This window comes from Centruroides sculpturatus, unplaced genomic scaffold (genome assembly GCF_000671375.1).
Source record: "Centruroides sculpturatus isolate CEXI.00-Female unplaced genomic scaffold, Cexi_2.0 scaffold5, whole genome shotgun sequence".
NCBI lineage: Eukaryota > Metazoa > Arthropoda > Arachnida > Scorpiones > Buthidae > Centruroides > Centruroides sculpturatus.
This window is the reverse complement of record NW_019384397.1, coordinates 928,009-946,486: the sequence shown is the minus strand read 5'-3', so window position 1 is coordinate 946,486 and position 18,478 is coordinate 928,009. Positions and strand designations below refer to the sequence as shown.

The window sequence follows — 18,478 nt, the reverse complement described above, 5'->3', positions numbered from 1 at the left end:
TTTTTTAAATGTTACCAAGAAAGCTAATTAACTCATTGCTGAATTTTTTTATTTGTATCATAAAATTACATATTTTAAAATTTTTTACTATATTGATATAATGTATTTTATTAGTACGGTATATTCTTGCTAATCTGGCTCTTAACAATCCGGTCTTTCGATTATCCGACATATCCCCATTATTATGTTTATCTCTTATTCGTGTTTATCTTAATAAATAATAAAGCTGTAAAAGAATCAGTAACATAAAGCGACCGGTCACGTCATTCATTGCCTTTAGACAGGCTTTTAAGCCTACACTCTCATTAATCCGACACGTTTTCTAATCTGGCAAAAAATTGCCGGATTAGCAAGAGTTTAGTGTCTAATCTATAGTAATTTTGTTATTATTTCCAATTAATATATACGAATATATATATATATATATATATTTCAATCATTATAATCCTCGTATAATGTATTGAAAACATTACTACTTCAAAAAATTCCTATTGCAGATATTACAGACTTAACGGCAAGGCCCTATGACTAATAAGCCGTAGGGCCTTGCCGTTAAGTTTGTAATATTCACTTCTATATTATATTTATTATTGCAAACTGGGAAAAAACATTTAAAAATAATAAAATTTGCTTAAATTAATTGTTTTTTTTTAAATCTTTTATCTCTATTTTTTAAAATAAATACAGCAATAAAATGTATTACTGTATTTTTAATATGTAAGACAAATTAAATATAAACATTTCATAGAATTTTGAAATCCTTCCGTTTGAAGGAAATCCTCCTGCAGTGAATATTAAAAATGAAACCTTCATTTAAACTTAAAAAACAATGTTTAAAAATATATATATATTTTTAAATTATAAATAAATGTAAATGATTTAAAATCGTTACTTTCACTGGAAGTATTCTTAATTCTATTCTTCATTTCATTTTATATTATAACGTTTTGAAATATGTGATTAAATTTTTTGATAATATAAAACTTAATATTTATTTGAAGGAAGTTTTATTAACTATATTTATATAGTCATTTCCTTTATATAAACAGATAAAACACACAAGTTTCTTAAGAAGATGTATGGAAGAATTCGATACATGTTTATTAGCTTTTGTGATAGGAATTATTGTTTCATTGTTGAATAATATTGTATTAAAAATATAGAATTAAACACAATATTAATATGAGTGAGATTGAAAATTACTTGGAAAGTTCAATGCGTGTAAGTATTTATTCTCTTATTTAATATACAATAGTTTAAAGTAAATGTAAATTTATTAAAATGCTAGGGACATTCATAACGTTATAAGTATAAGCAAAATCTCACGTTATAAGTTCACGTTAAAATAAAGTTGTAACGGTAACCAATTGGAATAGTTTTCTGCTTATAATGGAGCCAATACAATGTAGCAGAATATTGATGCCACTATTTCAAATGTAGAAAACTAGAAGACACAATTTCGTATTTTGATGTCAAAGGTTTTAAACAGTCCGTGAATTATAATCCGAACATATACATGTATCAATATATTTATATAAATAATACAACTGATAAGGAACAAGGGTGCTTATATCAAACCATTAGGCCTAGATTTAATATCAAAAAAGTTTCAAATTTCAAAGTTCAAATGCTAATTTTAAATATATTCCAATTGATCTGCATTCAAGTTTTCCAAGATTTAAGCTATATAACGTTCAGATTTGTTCATTATAATATTATTAAGTCAGCAATTTCGTTTTGTTACGTTATTTATCTATATATACAATATTTCCTTCGAAATTATCATTTCTAATCTCCACGGTGTCGCCACAATTTGCGACGAAACGATTCTAATCTCCATCGTCGACTTTGATGATACCAAAGACATGATTATTATCAGGACTAACTATGACAAAACAGATTATTACTCTTGGTTCTCCAATGCCTGTTCCCTCCGACACCTCCTCGTCACTCGTGCCCGGGCCAACATACTCATCACCAACCACGTACCGATAAGTAGACTATGCACTGAGACTTCCTTATGGAGGGAGTGGCAGTGCATAGCCTACTTATCGGTAAGCGCGCATACTGTTCAACGTTACTGACACTACTCTGCATCGTCTAAACGACTGCACTAAGCTTTACGACATCCATACTATCATCATTCAAAATCCCCAAATGCATCGTCATAATTTAAACACCATCAGTGATTGTCTAAGTCGTTACCCTACTAATCTGTGTCTACAAGTCTTGACAGTTTACTTCTACTAAAACAATGCTTTCTGCCGCTAAAGGGCATTAATACAACCTAACAATAAACTATACCAACATATAACCTCGTAGCTAAGACTCAACTCTAATCCTTTCCGTTAGCAACAGGACGTATGTAAGTCATATGACCGTTGAGCACTGGATTCTTCGATCTACAACAGTCCTCACAGCCGTTGCAATGTGGTTAATACCGGACGAAAACTTAAACTTCAAGACGGAAGTTCTTCGTTTTATATAGACCGATTCAGAACTTATGGGATAAACTTTTAGGGGTGGTAGAACACACGACAAAAAATCATTTTTGTATAAGTATGGGCGTAAGTGACGCGTTGAGGTACAAACACAAGAAGTAACGCATTAAAGGAAACATAAGTTGTTTACTTACAGCATCGTTGACAATTACGTCAAACTTCTATATCTGAAGGCTCTCGTTTACGAGAATCCAGTTGACTCTGTTGAGGCCCTCCTCGCTCGAATAGCCGTTGCGACTGCTATTGCGTGTGCGAGAAATACTTGGCATCTTTGAAACTGTACACAGATCACTCCAAAAGTTAACTCTGCCAAGCTTGCATTACTGTTGGTGGGCACAATTTTGAGCAATTATTGTAAACATTGATGTAAAGACGCTCTTGTCAACGAAGCTGTAAGTAAACAATTTGTTTCCTTTCATGTGTTCTTGTGTTTGTGCCTCAACGCGTGCGTCACTTGCGCCCATACTTTCCTATACTAAAAATGTTTTTTTCATTTGCTACTTGATGACAAAAAACATTCCTATTACACCTGGAAAACTATTTGCACCTTTAGCGATGAGAAATTTTTAGTGATTTCTTTTGCTTCATTATTATTATTTGGCCTTATGTAGCAGGCTGCACATCTCGTACAAACGTAACAAATTCTCTGTATGCATGCTCTTTGTATATGTTACCGGCAAAGTATGAAAAGCCGGCATTCTATAGAATACCTAGGCATTGTATATAATGCCTGGCGTTTTTAGGCAATCTATGAAATATGAGAATTATTACATACTTTCCCTAGGCATTGTATATAATACCTAGGCATTCTATAGAATGACAAATGCTATTTAGGCAAAGTATGAAAAAAGGTTCTGATAAGGCTATTATATAAATGACGTGCATTCTTCAAAAATACAAATGTTATTCTGAAAAAATAATGAGAGTGCCATTAAAAAAATTTATTCAAAATACGTAAAGAAAAATGAAAGTTGTACAAAACAAAATTTATGCCTTTCTNATTGGTTCGGTTAAGCTTTTGTTTAAGTAATATTCCGGCTCTTTCGTCAGGGTTTTGTTTATGTCCCCAATTCCCTAATCGCTTAATTATTTAACTACTTCTTAAGTAGAAATAAGTCGAAACCGGTTACTTTGTACTCGAATATTTGTAGTCTCGGGAAAAAGTGGAAAGACAAATTTTTATGACAAACGGATACATAAATCGTAAATTTAAGGAAAATAAATTCTAGAGCTTTTTCTGTAGGTTGGTGTAGTATAGAAATTTGTAATAAGATACATAATGCGGTTATAATAAAATATTAATTTTAGTTAATTCAAAGTACGTTAAAATATGAAAATAATCGCGCGATATGTCTTTATATTTTAAAAAATACAAGCCACTGGTATATTATTACAGTACGTGATACGCATTCTCGTTTATAGAGCCATACTTTCACTTCTCGAGGTCAGAGGCGCTAAGTTTTTTCGAGCCTTCTTTAAAAATACCGCAGTCCGAAAAAAACTTATGTAAATAAATATAAATAAAAGAAATTATTACTTTTACAAATATATGTTTATTTTATATTTTATAATTAATTCTTTAATAACGAAATAAAAACAAAAGCCTCACACAAATCAGAAACTTGGATGCCTAAATAAAAATATATTATCTCAGAAAGGGATGATAAATCCCAGTATAAAATATCCCACTATTTAATATCTAAACGTATACCAATAACCAATAACTATACCAAAAAACCAATAACTATAAACTTTGATAAGAGAATAGGTTTATACCTGTGCTGTAGTTGTGCCAGGACGTTTCAGAGAGGCACCCTAATATTTATTTTTAAAGCAGGGTGAAGCACTTTACCTATACGAAACTTCATAGAAGATAGCGCCTGAAATTCAAACAGTGGCGATTCAAACTCGGAGCGCCAATTATCACTCTGGAACGTTTTAACTTACGACTACGTCCCTGATTTGTAATCAATTATAATACATGATAATGAACGTTTATAGTAATAACTGATACTATTCAATTATATAACTTCTGTCATGTTCTATTGTCCAATATTTATTTTGTAGCAAACTTTCGGTGTTATGTTATTTCCACGTCATAACATCTTGAAAAGATTAATTTATTTTAAAGGTCAAGTACGATTTCACAACTAGTGAGGCTCGTGAAGCATTACCGTGTTAAACTAACAAAACCTTTATGAATAATATTATGTCAGAAATTTGACTGACTGAGGCTCTAAATCGAAAGTATTTGAACTCATGTTTTGAATTTATTAATGTTATAAATTTGGATGGAAATATATTTAGTGCGTATTGTTATATCGTGCAATACAGTAAATAAGAGGAAATAAGAAAAAGGATTGAATTGGGAATTTATATGGACTACAACTCATTACTTTCAAAATTTTATATTTTGATTGTTTTCTATTGCAGGTATGATGTATTCTTTTTTTATTCACAGACTTGCGAGAATGCTTCTCTTATTATTTTTTTTAAATTTAATATCAGTTGTTTCTAGTAATGTAACGAATATTCGGTTACTATTCGGTATTCGGCCTATTCGGCCTATTTTTCACTATTCGGCCGAATACAGAATATTTAATCACTATTCGGCCGAATACCGAATACCTAAAAGCAAGAGTAATAAATAACAAAAACACAGTAAATTAATCATTTTGTTATTTAGATTTAATGTTATCGAGTTAGTGTTGTTTGTTTATATTTATTTATAACTTGTAACATGCATAAAATAAAAAAGAAAATAATATTAGTCACATGTATTCACAATTTATAATTACAAAGATCAGCACACGTACTGTACACCGTGGAGAATCCTCGCACATCTGAGGGTCTGACCCTGCTTATCCCTCTTTTTAAGCGCTCGTCTTTGCTCTTTCTTTCTCCTCCATCTCTCTAGTCCACGTATGCCTATGCATACATCATAATACACGCTCACGATACTTTCGATTCGTCACTTTTCCGTCGTAGTTTTTCCATTTTATAATTACGTGACTCATAGCCTGGTGATAACGGAGAAAAGAGACAGATAGGACGTCGATATAAGTCGCAGTTATGATTTCACAGATTCGAGACAGCTTGATAGCCCAAACGGCTCCAGGCTTTCGCCCGTGCACGCTAAGTGACTTTCAATACAAGCATTTAGCTTTCCGAAGTCTATGACAACAATTGTTTGGCATTGACGGCCGCGAATTTCGTGCCAATAAGCTGCCTCGACTTGTTCGATTATGTTATCAACTCAATTTCTTATCTATTTTCACATTTTCACGGTCCTTCTCTGTTCTTTTTCCGTTATTTACACGTGTAAGTCATTTCATTGTTATCCACATTTGATATCATCATTTATCACATACTTCCATGACACTCTTGTCTGTCCGCTACAACTGCCAAGAATTAACGCTATTGGCGAAGCGTAGTGACAGCGGGCCAATAGAGAGCGGGATCCTTGCCATAATGCGATTTGCGCGCCAATTTTCGTACGTGCGTTAATCAAGCCGAATAGTTTGGCCGAATATTCGGCTATTCGACCACGCTCCTGGCCGAATATTTGGTATTCGGCCTGAGGCCGAATATACTATTCGTTACAACACTAGTTATTTCCTTTTATTAATTCAAAACGGTTATAAATACACTAGTGTGTTCTCAATTGACTTTACGACAGAATATACGAGTATAATGTTTTCTAATTAGCCTAATCATATTTTTAATTTATTGTTTTTATAATTGTAAAAGTTTTTCTGTATACATTCTGTATTTTATGGAATGTGCTGTACTGTAAAATATCTGTGTTTTACTATAAATCAAATCGGATAAACTTTATTTACTAGAATCTATTAAAATTTCTAATAATAAAATGTTTTTCACGAAAATTTCTATATAATAACCGGATATTTTAGGGAATTATATTCATCATGAGATGTTTATCCTGAAAACAGAATATGAAAAAAACCAATAACGAGTTGCTTAACTTTACCGGTAACATTTAGTGGTGCCATCTGTTATGATAATTTATTTTAAAACTTTTTATATTTTAAACTATTATAAAATGGCTAAAAGTTTAATTTTCAAGGTAAAGTGTGTGTTTTATAAAATATTGTTAATGCTAATAACGAGTAAAATTGTCATTAAATTTGACCCTACTGGAAATAAATACGACCTCTTTGTTTTCCCACTCCCTTGAACTTTAATCACTAAAATTTAATAGCATCAATCCATCTAATAAACATACCTCCCTGCAAAATTTCTGAAATTTTCTTCAAAAAGTACAGGAGTTATTAAACTTCAAACACGATAAACATGGCCGTAACTCTGCTGATTACATCTTATTATCTCACGTTAACTAATCAATGTTTTAAAATAACAAAAATGACTAACCTATATCCTTTCGATAACGCAACGAATTGTGACTAATCAGCGAGCCACTAATATAATGGTTTCTGGTTAAATAACCGAGAGAATTTTTTTTATTCTTAATTATATTGGTTCCTTCTCCGCTACAAATTGAAAGTCAATACAATTTAAAAATCTTTTACACCAATATTAACTTTAATTACGTTATTTCCTTCCAAAGATTTGACTACACAGATTATTTTTTTTCTAAGGATGTTAAGAAAATTTTCTGTAGAATGTTCCTTGTCGGAAGAATGATAAGGTTAGTAAGCCTCTTATTTAAAATATCATTGTAATATATAGATATTAAAACGTAAAATATTAATATTTTAAGAAATATATAACAATACAGTATGTATACAGAAAAATTTCTTTATTATAATCACGAATATTTATTATCAAAGATGGACGAATATCACGTTTCTCTTATTCTAATTAAGCTTATTAAATTGCAGTTGTATCGAGAGATGCTGTTATATAATCTGATATAACTAATCTTAATTTATTTTATATTTTCAGATGAATATGCTTATAATAGTGTGGATTTTAACTATTACATTACATTCAAATTATGCTTGGGATATAGAGAGCGATACTTGTGATGAATTAAGTATAATTGATTTAGTACCTCTGTTTGATTGCAATTTTACATTGAATGATCGAAATTATCTTCAAGTATCTTGTGGTATGTTTACTTACGTAGAAAAAAAGACATCAAAAACCAGTTTTGTAAGAAGTGCAGTAGAATTAACATTTGGATTAGAAAGCGATCAACCATTAAATCATACGATGAGAAGGGTTTGTTTAAGATTGGCAAATTTAACAATAAATAAATTTCCAGAATCACCAAACAAAAAAGTAAATTACAATACAAAATTTTCTTTATTCGACGTCATGGAAAATGTACTGAATGATATAAAAGAAATAAGAATATTTATAAATTTTATTCAACGTAGAATAATTTCGGTTGGTGATATAATAGGAAAATGCAATCCCAAATTTACAAATCTTCAGTCAGTTAAGTCATTAATGTATACTTTTAAACGTAATAATTGCTACTTATTAATTTATGGTATTATAAAAATGCTTTTTTCTGATGATTGGTTTCCAAAACGCCAAGCTTCAAATGATGAAATATTCGACATTATTGATAAAGAAAGTAAAATCCTTCTTCTCGATAAAGCAGAAATCACAGATGTGTTTATGAGATTTAATAATAGAATGAATGTAGCGCAATTATTTAAGTTTGGTTCAAAACTTAATGTCATTAATTTAGCATTAATTGAAAGTAATATTCAAAGCATTGAAAATAATACAATAGCATTTACTATGCCTAAATTGGAATTATTAAACATGACTGGAAGCAAAATTAATTTTATTGATGTCGATGCATTAGACAATCTTCCAGCTTTAAGAGTTGCAGATTTTAGTAAATGTAAATTACAAACTATCCCAAAACCATTTTATAAATCACGATTTGTTAATTTGACATATTTAAATTTAGAAGAAAATGTACCCATTGATGGTAATTTTATCTTGTCTTCTATGCCATCATATTCATCCAACCTAAAAATACTTATACTCTCCAAAATATCTATAACTCATTTAAGTGAAGAATCATTTGATGCTTTCATTCATTTGCAATTTCTTTATCTAGATAGATGCAAACTCAGTTCTCTACCCGATAGAATATTTGCCAATTTAACTTCTCTTATATTTCTTGATTTATCTGGCAATTATTTAGAAAACCTTTCTGATGACCTTTTCTTCTCTTTGCAGTCTCTTCGGTATCTTAATTTAAGTAGAAATCGTTTACAATATATACCCGAACGAACTATTAATTTGGCAAATAATCTTATTACTTTAAATCTTGAAGACAATATTATAAATTCTTTGTCAAACTTTTCTCATTCCAATCTTAAATATTTAAATTTGAGAAAAAATCGAATTAATAATGTTATTGGTGATATAAACTCTTTAAATTTCTCTTCCTTGCACAGTCTTGATTTATCATCTAATACTCTGAGTTACATCTCTAAAGAAATGATTGATAATTTTCTAAACATTGAATTTGTTAATTTATCATCTAATCCATTTAACTGTTCACCTTGCAATCTTTACTATCTGCAGATGTGGTTGAAAGCTATCGATTATAGAGATTCAGATCTTTTTATTTGTTCTATTCCTGCAGAACAATATCGAAAGAAAGTGATTAGCATTAATTCTAAGTATGAAGATTGTTTAGACTCAAATGTTAATGTAATTACTAACATTGTGATTTCTATAATTTGTGTTTTATGTATTATGACATTAATTGTGTTCTTTATTTATTACCATCGTTGGTACATTCGTTACTTACTATTTCGTGTAAGGTCAGCTATTTGGAACTATAAGCAACAACGTGAAGCTTCTTGTCAGTACAAATACGATGCCTTTGTATCGTATTCTGATGCAGAAACGAAATGGGTAGCGAATGAATTGGTACCTAAAATGGAATCTGAAGAATCTGGATTAAAATTGTGCATGCACCAACGTGATTTTGTTGCTGGAAAAGATATCGTTCAAAATATTACTGAGAAAATAGAAGAGAGTCGTAAAGTAGTAATTCTTTTATCGAACAATTTCCTGAAGAGCGATTGGTGTATGATGGAATTGTATTTGGCTCACGATAAGTTATTCGACGAAAATAGAGATGCGTTAATTTTAGTCAAAATTGAAGAATTAAAGAAGATTTTAATTCCTCGTAGACTTCAATATTATTTAAAGACAAGAACTTATTTGTTATGGCCAACTGAAGAAAATGCTCGATTATTATTCTGGAACCGGTTGACGGATGCTATCAAAAAACATAGCAATGAGAATAAAAAATTCATGAAAAACATTATATAAAATCAGATAATGTCTGTGTATAATGTTATTTTAAGTGNGTGCAACTGACAAATTCTAAGCCTGAGCCGCTCGTTAAAAGTGACGTGCCTTGCCACGTGATATTTGAAACGAAACGGAGATGTATTTCATACTTTGCCAGTTTCTCATTTGGCATTCTATAGAATGCCTAGGAAATCTATAAAATATAAATCGTTTCATAGATTGCCGGCTAGGCATTATATACAATGCCTAGGCATTCTATAGAATGCCGGATTTCAAACTTTGCCGGTAACATATACACCAAATTCCTCTGAAAGACTCTTGATTTGCTACTGTCCAAAGGGACATCAAAACTAGTGTCTCTACTTGTCCATCGAAGTGATGATGGCCCAGTTTTTTCTCCAGTGGTCTAGATAATAGCTCAAGATAAAGCTGAATTAAATAAATTCGAAAAGTAATATCAAATATAAATAAAAATAATACGAATGAGATTAAAAATTACAGCACAATTGGTAAAGAAAGATCTTTTGCTAATAAAATCTTGTGCCAATGTTCTACAAGTATAATTATCATCACAATAAACGCAGTGAAGACATATTAAAATGAAATTTTTCACATTACTTAAATTAATTAACTTTCTAAACTTTTTTAAAGCAATTATAAATTTATATGTGTAATAAATTTACAAATCAATAGTTGACTACTATTATTAATTTTTATTTATTAAGTATTATTATTATTATCATTATAAAGAATTATTATTAAAGTTTATACTTAATACAAAATATTCATTTTCTAATCAGGACAAATTTTATAATTAAATATTATTTTTCAGAACAATATGTTAATCATTACTTTGCTCCTGGTTGTGACAATTTGCCCAACTAATTCTTGGGATGTAACCAACGATACCTGCGAGGATGTAAAAATTCATAAATTAATATTTATGCCAGATTGCAAACTTTCTATGAATAGCCAAAAGCTTCAAGCAAGTTGTGACATGTATTGTTATATAGAAAGTTTCTCACCTTACGTTGGGCTTAAACGATACGCAATTGAAATGACAATAGGAATGGAAAGCGATAATTTTATTTATAGTTTCGACGAAAGAATTTGTTTACGGCTTGCAAACCTGACGATAAGGAAATTTCGACTTTCTCCACATCAAAAGAATAATTACGGTTTAAGATTCACACTGATGTCTCCATTATCATCCACATTGGCGAGTATCATAAAAGGCAAAGCTCATATCAATTTTAATAAACGTTCCATGGTTGGAATCGCTGCAACTCGAGATAAATGCAATGTGACTTCACCAAATTTTGACTTTATGGCCATTGATGAACATCGAAACGCATCGTGTAAATTAACTATTCTAGGTATTTATGAAATGCTGGTCACCGTACCAAGGATTAAAAAGTTTCCTCAATCAAAACAAGAAATAATAATGGTCTATAAACAGTTTGATCAGATTTATTTCCTTCACGAAGCAACAATTTCAGAATTCTCTTTATATTTAACGCAAGATATTAATTCAGTGAAAATGTTTTCTATAGTTCCAAATGTTAATTTCCTTAAATTAGAACTTCCAGAAAATCATTTCGATATCATTCGAAATGACGATTTTTCATTTACTCCTACGATGGAAGTATTAAACATGACGAGAAGTACAATATATTTAATAGAGGAAAACGCCTTTGACAACCTTCCAGGTTTAAGGATTGTGGATTTTAGCAGAAATCGATTACAGTCAATTCCCGAACCTTTTTATAAATCACAATTCGTTAATCTGACGTATTTGAATTTAGAAGCTAATAAACCTTTAAACAAAATGTTTTCTTTGCCAGCGCGATCCGACTCGGCCCAGTCTAACCTTAAGATACTCATACTTTCGAAAACGTCTATAACACACTTGGAAAGAGGATCCTTCGCATCTTTTTCTCATCTGCGTTATCTTTATCTTAGTGAATGCCATCTCGCATCCATACCCGAAGGCACGTTTCTTAACTTGACTTCTCTCGTATCGCTCGATTTATCACGAAATCGTTTAGAAATGATTGCAGACGATATCTTTGTAGATCTTTATTCTCTTCAATATCTAAATTTGAGTAGTAATCGTTTCTATTTCGTTCCGCAATCTTCTATTAATTTTGTTTCCAATCTAACGTTTTTGAATCTGGAAAGCAATGCCGTAAAATATCTATCTAATTTTTCGCATTTCAATCTACGATATTTAAACGTGAGAAACAATCGTATCAAAGAGTTTACTAATGAGTCAATCGATTTGCCATTGTTAAAAAATCTCGATATTTCTTCCAATCTCATAAGTAATTTTTCTAAAGAATTTTTAGAAATTTTACAAATCATTAAATTTGTTAATTTATCATCGAATCCGTTCAATTGCTCTCCGTGCAATCTTTACTATTTGCACGTGTGGTTAAATGCCACCGATTATAGAGATTCTGACAATTTTATTTGCTTTCTTCCGGAGAAAGTTTCGAATGAAAAAGTAATAAATCTTCCATCGAGATATGAAGATTGTTTACGTTTAGTCACCGATGAAACAATAACAATTGTAATATCTTCGTGCAGTACGATCTTCGTTATCTTATTAATTGCATCGATGATATATTATTATCGCTGGAGTATTCGTTATTTGCTGTTTCATTTACGATCGAAAATTTGGTATTTTAAACAAGAAAAACTAGCTTGTCGTCAATACAAGTACGATGCTTTTATATCGTTTTGCGACGAGGAAACGGAATGGGTAGCCAATGAATTAGTTCCTAAATTAGAATCTGAAGAATCGGGATTAAAACTGTGCATCCGACTTCGCGATTTTATCCTCGGAGAGGAAATCCATCAAAATATTATCGATAAAATAGAAGAGAGTCGTAAAGTTGTGATTCTATTATCGGACAATTTTCTGAAGGACAATTGGCGTATGACGGAACTATACTTGGCTCACGACAAGTTATTCGAAGAAAATAGAGATGCTTTAATTTTAGTTAAAATGGAAGAATTACAAAAAGTGTTAATACCTCGAAAACTTCGTTATTTGTTAAAAACAAGGACTTATTTGTTAAGGGCAACTGAAGAAGATGCTCAGTTATTATTCTGGAGTAGATTGAAAGAAGCCATTACGAAATACAATAATCCGAATAAAATGAAAGAACTTGTTTAAAACTTTAAATGTAATTTACGTTTATGCTCTTTATAATTTTCGAGGGTATATTTAATGACTTAGATAAAAATATTTGTAATATTTAAAATGTGTTGATTTATTATACACTTTATAACTCGTTTCTTTATATGTTTTTATTAATATGTTCATCAGAAAAATGGCAATGTTAGCGGCTATAATTGCAACGTGTTCTTGAAACGATTGTGCTGTTTTGACTGACGTAAATAAATATTAAAGAACTTGCATTAATCTTTTAAAATTAACTGCAGTTAGGTGAACATAATTTTTAAATGCTTCTCTTGTAAAATTAACTTTTTTTTTTTTTTTTTTAATTTTGTCACTATCAAAGTAAAACAGCAATATGAACATTGTCGAATTATGAAGATTGTTGAATTATTAGAAGGAAAGGGAATTCAATGATTTAATCATTATGAAAGAAAATGTTTGTCTGCTTGCATGATATTAGTATTGTACATTGTATTAATAAAAAATATACATGGACTATATGTTACAGTATTTAGATTTCTCAAATTAACTGTTAATCTTTTATAATGTTCAATTGTCTTTTGCTATATTGTGTGCCGAGCGCTCTACCGGTAATTAATGTTGCAAAGTCAGAGGATTCCCATTAAATTTAATGGAAATGCGACTGTAGGAAAATTTATTTGAGTGGTATAGTATTTTCGGAGGAGAATTTCTTTTTTATTTATCAATATTTATACAGTATTGACCTTTGAGCCGCCTAAAATGACGAACTTAACAATCTTTAATATCGTACCACGTTTAGTAATAACGTGTTTAGATTTAGTGGGAACTGAAGTTTGAAGTTGTGGGAAGCTTATCTAAGACTCGGTAACAGTGCCGTCAATACCCAAAAGCTGTTTAGTATCACGTTTCTGAACGTTTCGAAATGCAACCGGCTGTATTACAGAGATTGTACTATACATTAATTATAGGACCATCGAGAGGGTGAACTGGGAGTCTTCTTCCGGCTCAGAGAAAACTTAGAAAACCGTGATATCTGCCTCTATAAATTAATATTACTTTTACTAACAAAAAATAAAATCTTTAAACTGCTTTTTATTAGCAAACATTCTGCAAACTTCTATTCCGTTTGTTCAAAAAAAGACACGGCAGAAGGGCTTGCACTACCTCCAGGACCCATACAAGCTTTCGGCCCCATACAGCCTTGATTAAATAGTTCTTTTTCAGTTACTTCTTGAAATGAAAAACCATTATTGCATTTGAGCTATCAAAAATTTTACTAGCAATAAATAAAGAAACGAGTTATTTCATCTAGATTTATGGACTGATCGAATATCTGAAGAATTTCTACGAGAATGCGATGTAAAATGTTGTTCCTCGTCAACAAATATTTTAATTCTGCATAAGTATATTTAAAATTTATGTATATTATAGTGACGTGCCTTGACATTTGATGATAGGGAAGCTGAGTTTCTGTAAGAAGCCGACTTACAGGGGCAATCAGTTAATTGCACGTCAGGGTTTATTCGTATTCGTTTGTTCGATAAGCCAGTAAAAACCGTACACCTCTTTAAACGTATTTTTAATAGATTATCTGACGTACTTAATTAATAAATAAGCAAATTCAATATAATTACCTCCGTTATTAGATTCAATAGATTCCCTATGCCCTCTAAATACCGATTCTAGAAACGGAAAGAGTTAGAAATATTCCGCTATCTCACTACGTCCCTCTAAAAGTCGCCGCAGTTGGGAACACTGGTGAGCAGACATCTAGGGTCTAAGTATGGCGAAATGTAATCTCCAAACCGCGTTGTAGAAAGGCAAAAAAATTTTAAATTTAAAAATATAATTTCTTGTGAACAGCAGTTTGGGCTCCCCCTTCCAAGTGGGCCCTGTGCGGGTGCACCTGTTGCACCTGCGTAGTTACGGCTCTGTCCACGATATAAGGGCTAAAATTTAAAATAAAATTATAAAAACTTATTTGGTAAAATAAAATGTGTGGTGGATATATATATACCTGGTACAAAATATTCTTCAATTGTATTAATATACTGTGACAATGCGCGAAGCACCCCGTATGCTTCGGTATCACACGACCGAAGGGTCGATATCGCGTCGGCGAAGACTGCAATGACTAATTCTTCAGGACTGATACCACTGTATCTTCTGGGTAGACACAGAGACAGTTACGTTCGCATTTACTCTCAGCAGTCGCGTCTATGGACGGTTGGACTCGGGATGGAGACCAATTTGGCTAAAGAAGTGCAATTTACAATTCGATTATAGAAAATAATACCCGTTTATTGATTATATAAACTAGTTACACATGCTTTAAGAGAGAGAGAGAGAGAGTTTACAAACGTTCGCGCGTGGTATTTATCTGAAGATCGCTCTCTTGATTTGGGTCCTTTTTCGGTGGAGACGCGTCCTTGGTGGGTACTTGGGGTCATCGGCTATCGGCGGTTAAGCTTCTGATCGCTGGCCATTGAAGGAGAATCGGCGGTGAAGTGTATTCGAGTGTACACACACGAACTCCCTTCGAAGACGGACGAACTCCCTGTCGCGTCAGCGGACCTTCTCCTTTATTTGGGGTCTTTCCCTCACAACTCTTGTTTTTTTTTTTTTTTTTGGTAAAATCGTCCTTGACGTCCAATGGCGATTTTTGCATTTGATTCCTAATGACACATTTGATGTGTCACCCCGAAATAAGGAAGAAAGTCCGTAGGAAAGAATATAATCATATCCGTAGCGATCTTCTTTTTTTTCGAAAAATTTTTTGAATAAAATTTTCCTGTGAGGTCCGGCCTCTCACAATACTTTTAAAGAAAATTATAATTAAATATAAGTTTGTAAAGAAACGTACATAAAATTAACAAAATATTCTTTACTTTTTAAATCTTAAAACAATGCACTTAGTCAAATAACTCCCTACGAGTGGCTAATGGATGGAATCGAAGACGGTTGCAGAACGTGCATATACGCGGGCTGACAAATCCCGAGGGTGACGATACCGGTCAATGTCAAATACCTATTTTGTCGCATCACTAGTATATCTCAAAGGACACGACAGGGCTGTTGTAGATTTTAAACGTTTCTCACCATAGCTGTAAAAATATAAATATGTTAAACTTAATAATCATTTGTTTTCTAACTAATTCGTTTTAGGACCAGGTGTCGTCCACGGAAATTTCCAAAATTTATAACTTTTCGGTCACTCTCGTTGAACTGGAAAAATTTCTGTTTATATTACGTCTAATATTACGAAGAAATCGGTCCCCACTGTACTCGGCTAGAGATTGGGTCGGTTAAGCTTTTAAGTAATATTCCGGCTCTTTCAGCAGTGTTTTATTTATGTCCCTAATTCCCTAATCTCTTAATTATTTAACTACTTCTTAAGTAGAAATAAGTCGAAACATGTTACTTTGTACTCGAATATTTGTAGTCTCGGGAAAAAGTGGAAAGACAAATTTTTATGACAAACGGATACATAAATCGTAAATTTAAGGAAAATAAATTCTAGAGCTTTTTCTGTAGGTTGGTGTAGTATAGAAATTTGTAATAAGATACATAATGCGGTTATAATAAAATATTAATTTTAGTTAATTCAAAGTACGTTAAAATATGAAAATAATCGCGCGATATGTCTTTATATTTTAAAAAATACAAGCCACTGGTATATTATTACAGTACGTGATACGCATTCTCGTTTATAGAGCCATACTTTCACTTCTCGAGGTCAGAGGCGCTAAGTTTTTTCGAGCCTTCTTTAAAAATACCGCAGTCCGAAAAAAACTTATGTAAATAAATATAAATAAAAGAAATTATTACTTTTACAAATATATGTTTATTTTATATTTTATAATTAATTCTTTAATAACGAAATAAAAACAAAAGCCTCACACAAATCAGAAACTTGGATGCCTAAATAAAAATATATTATCTCAGAAAGGGATGATAAATCCCAGTATAAAATATCCCACTATTTAATATCTAAACGTATACCAATAACCAATAACTATACCAAAAAACCAATAACTATAAACTTTGATAAGAGAATAGGTTTATACCTGTGCTGTAGTTGTGCCAGGACGTTTCAGAGAGGCACCCTAATATTTATTTTTAAAGCAGGGTGAAGCACTTTACCTATACGAAACTTCATAGAAGATAGCGCCTGAAATTCAAACAGTGGCGATTCAAACTCGGAGCGCCAATTATCACTCTGGAACGTTTTAACTTACGACTACGTCCCTGATTTGTAATCAATTATAATACATGATAATGAACGTTTATAGTAATAACTGATACTATTCAATTATATAACTTCTGTCATGTTCTATTGTCCAATATTTATTTTGTAGCAAACTTTCGGTGTTATGTTATTTCCACGTCATAACATCTTGAAAAGATTAATTTATTTTAAAGGTCAAGTACGATTTCACAACTAGTGAGGCTCGTGAAGCATTACCGTGTTAAACTAACAAAACCTTTATGAATAATATTATGTCAGAAATTTGACTGACTGAGGCTCTAAATCGAAAGTATTTGAACTCATGTTTTGAATTTATTAATGTTATAAATTTGGATGGAAATATATTTAGTGCGTATTGTTATATCGTGCAATACAGTAAATAAGAGGAAATAAGAAAAAGGATTGAATTGGGAATTTATATGGACTACAACTCATTACTTTCAAAATTTTATATTTTGATTGTTTTCTATTGCAGGTATGATGTATTCTTTTTTTATTCACAGACTTGCGAGAATGCTTCTCTTATTATTTTTTTTAAATTTAATATCAGTTGTTTCTAGTAATGTAACGAATATTCGGTTACTATTCGGTATTCGGCCTATTCGGCCTATTTTTCACTATTCGGCCGAATACAGAATATTTAATCACTATTCGGCCGAATACCGAATACCTAAAATCCAAAAATCCCGGTTTTCCCGAAATTACAAGTATCAAGAAGAAAAAATAAATTGCAATTTTCGAATTTAGATTGTGTTGTAAAGATTTAAGTAAATGTTTTGTTTTAATAATTTCGACTTTTGACTTTATCACTTTAATTCTTATTTATTTGTTTGCCTTGAAAGTAAAAGAACGGATTTTCTAAAACAAAACTGCTGAAAAAACTTTTCTTTTAATTGAAATTAAAAGCCATAAAAATGTATTTAAAAAATCAATAAAAAAAACACATTTTTCACTATTTAATTTTACTTTCTTATCATCTTACTTTTGTAATGCCTAAATAGGGGACTGTTACCTTATAAACATTATCTGATTAAATTTATATTTAAAGCAACAAAGAGATTTAAATTAGTTAAAACATACATTTACTTTTATTTCTATGAACAATTATATTTATCAATAGCAATTCATTAATGTACGAGTATTTTTTTTTAAATGTGTTTGAGAAAATGAAAGTATCTATCTCTCTATTTCCTTAATTATATTAATAAAATATATTGTAATAACCTAGATATTGATGAAATTATGTAAAATTAAAAATATATATATATATATATAAAAATA

The 18,478-nt window shown here is 31.0% G+C and overlaps 1 protein-coding gene across 1 annotated transcript in view; it reads left to right on the top strand.

The window, feature by feature from the left end:
* The window catches only part of LOC111618453, a 29,158-nt gene extending 15,046 nt beyond the window's left edge, over nucleotides 1-14,112 (top strand). The window contains exons 4-5 of the mRNA XM_023359997.1: nucleotides 7,428-9,776; nucleotides 10,612-14,112. Of these exons, the coding sequence (XP_023215765.1) occupies nucleotides 7,428-9,776; nucleotides 10,612-12,960 (4,698 nt within the window). The 3' untranslated portion in view covers nucleotides 12,961-14,112. The remainder of the gene's footprint in view (nucleotides 1-7,427; nucleotides 9,777-10,611) is intronic.
* The last annotated feature ends 4,366 nt before the right edge of the window (nucleotides 14,113-18,478 follow it).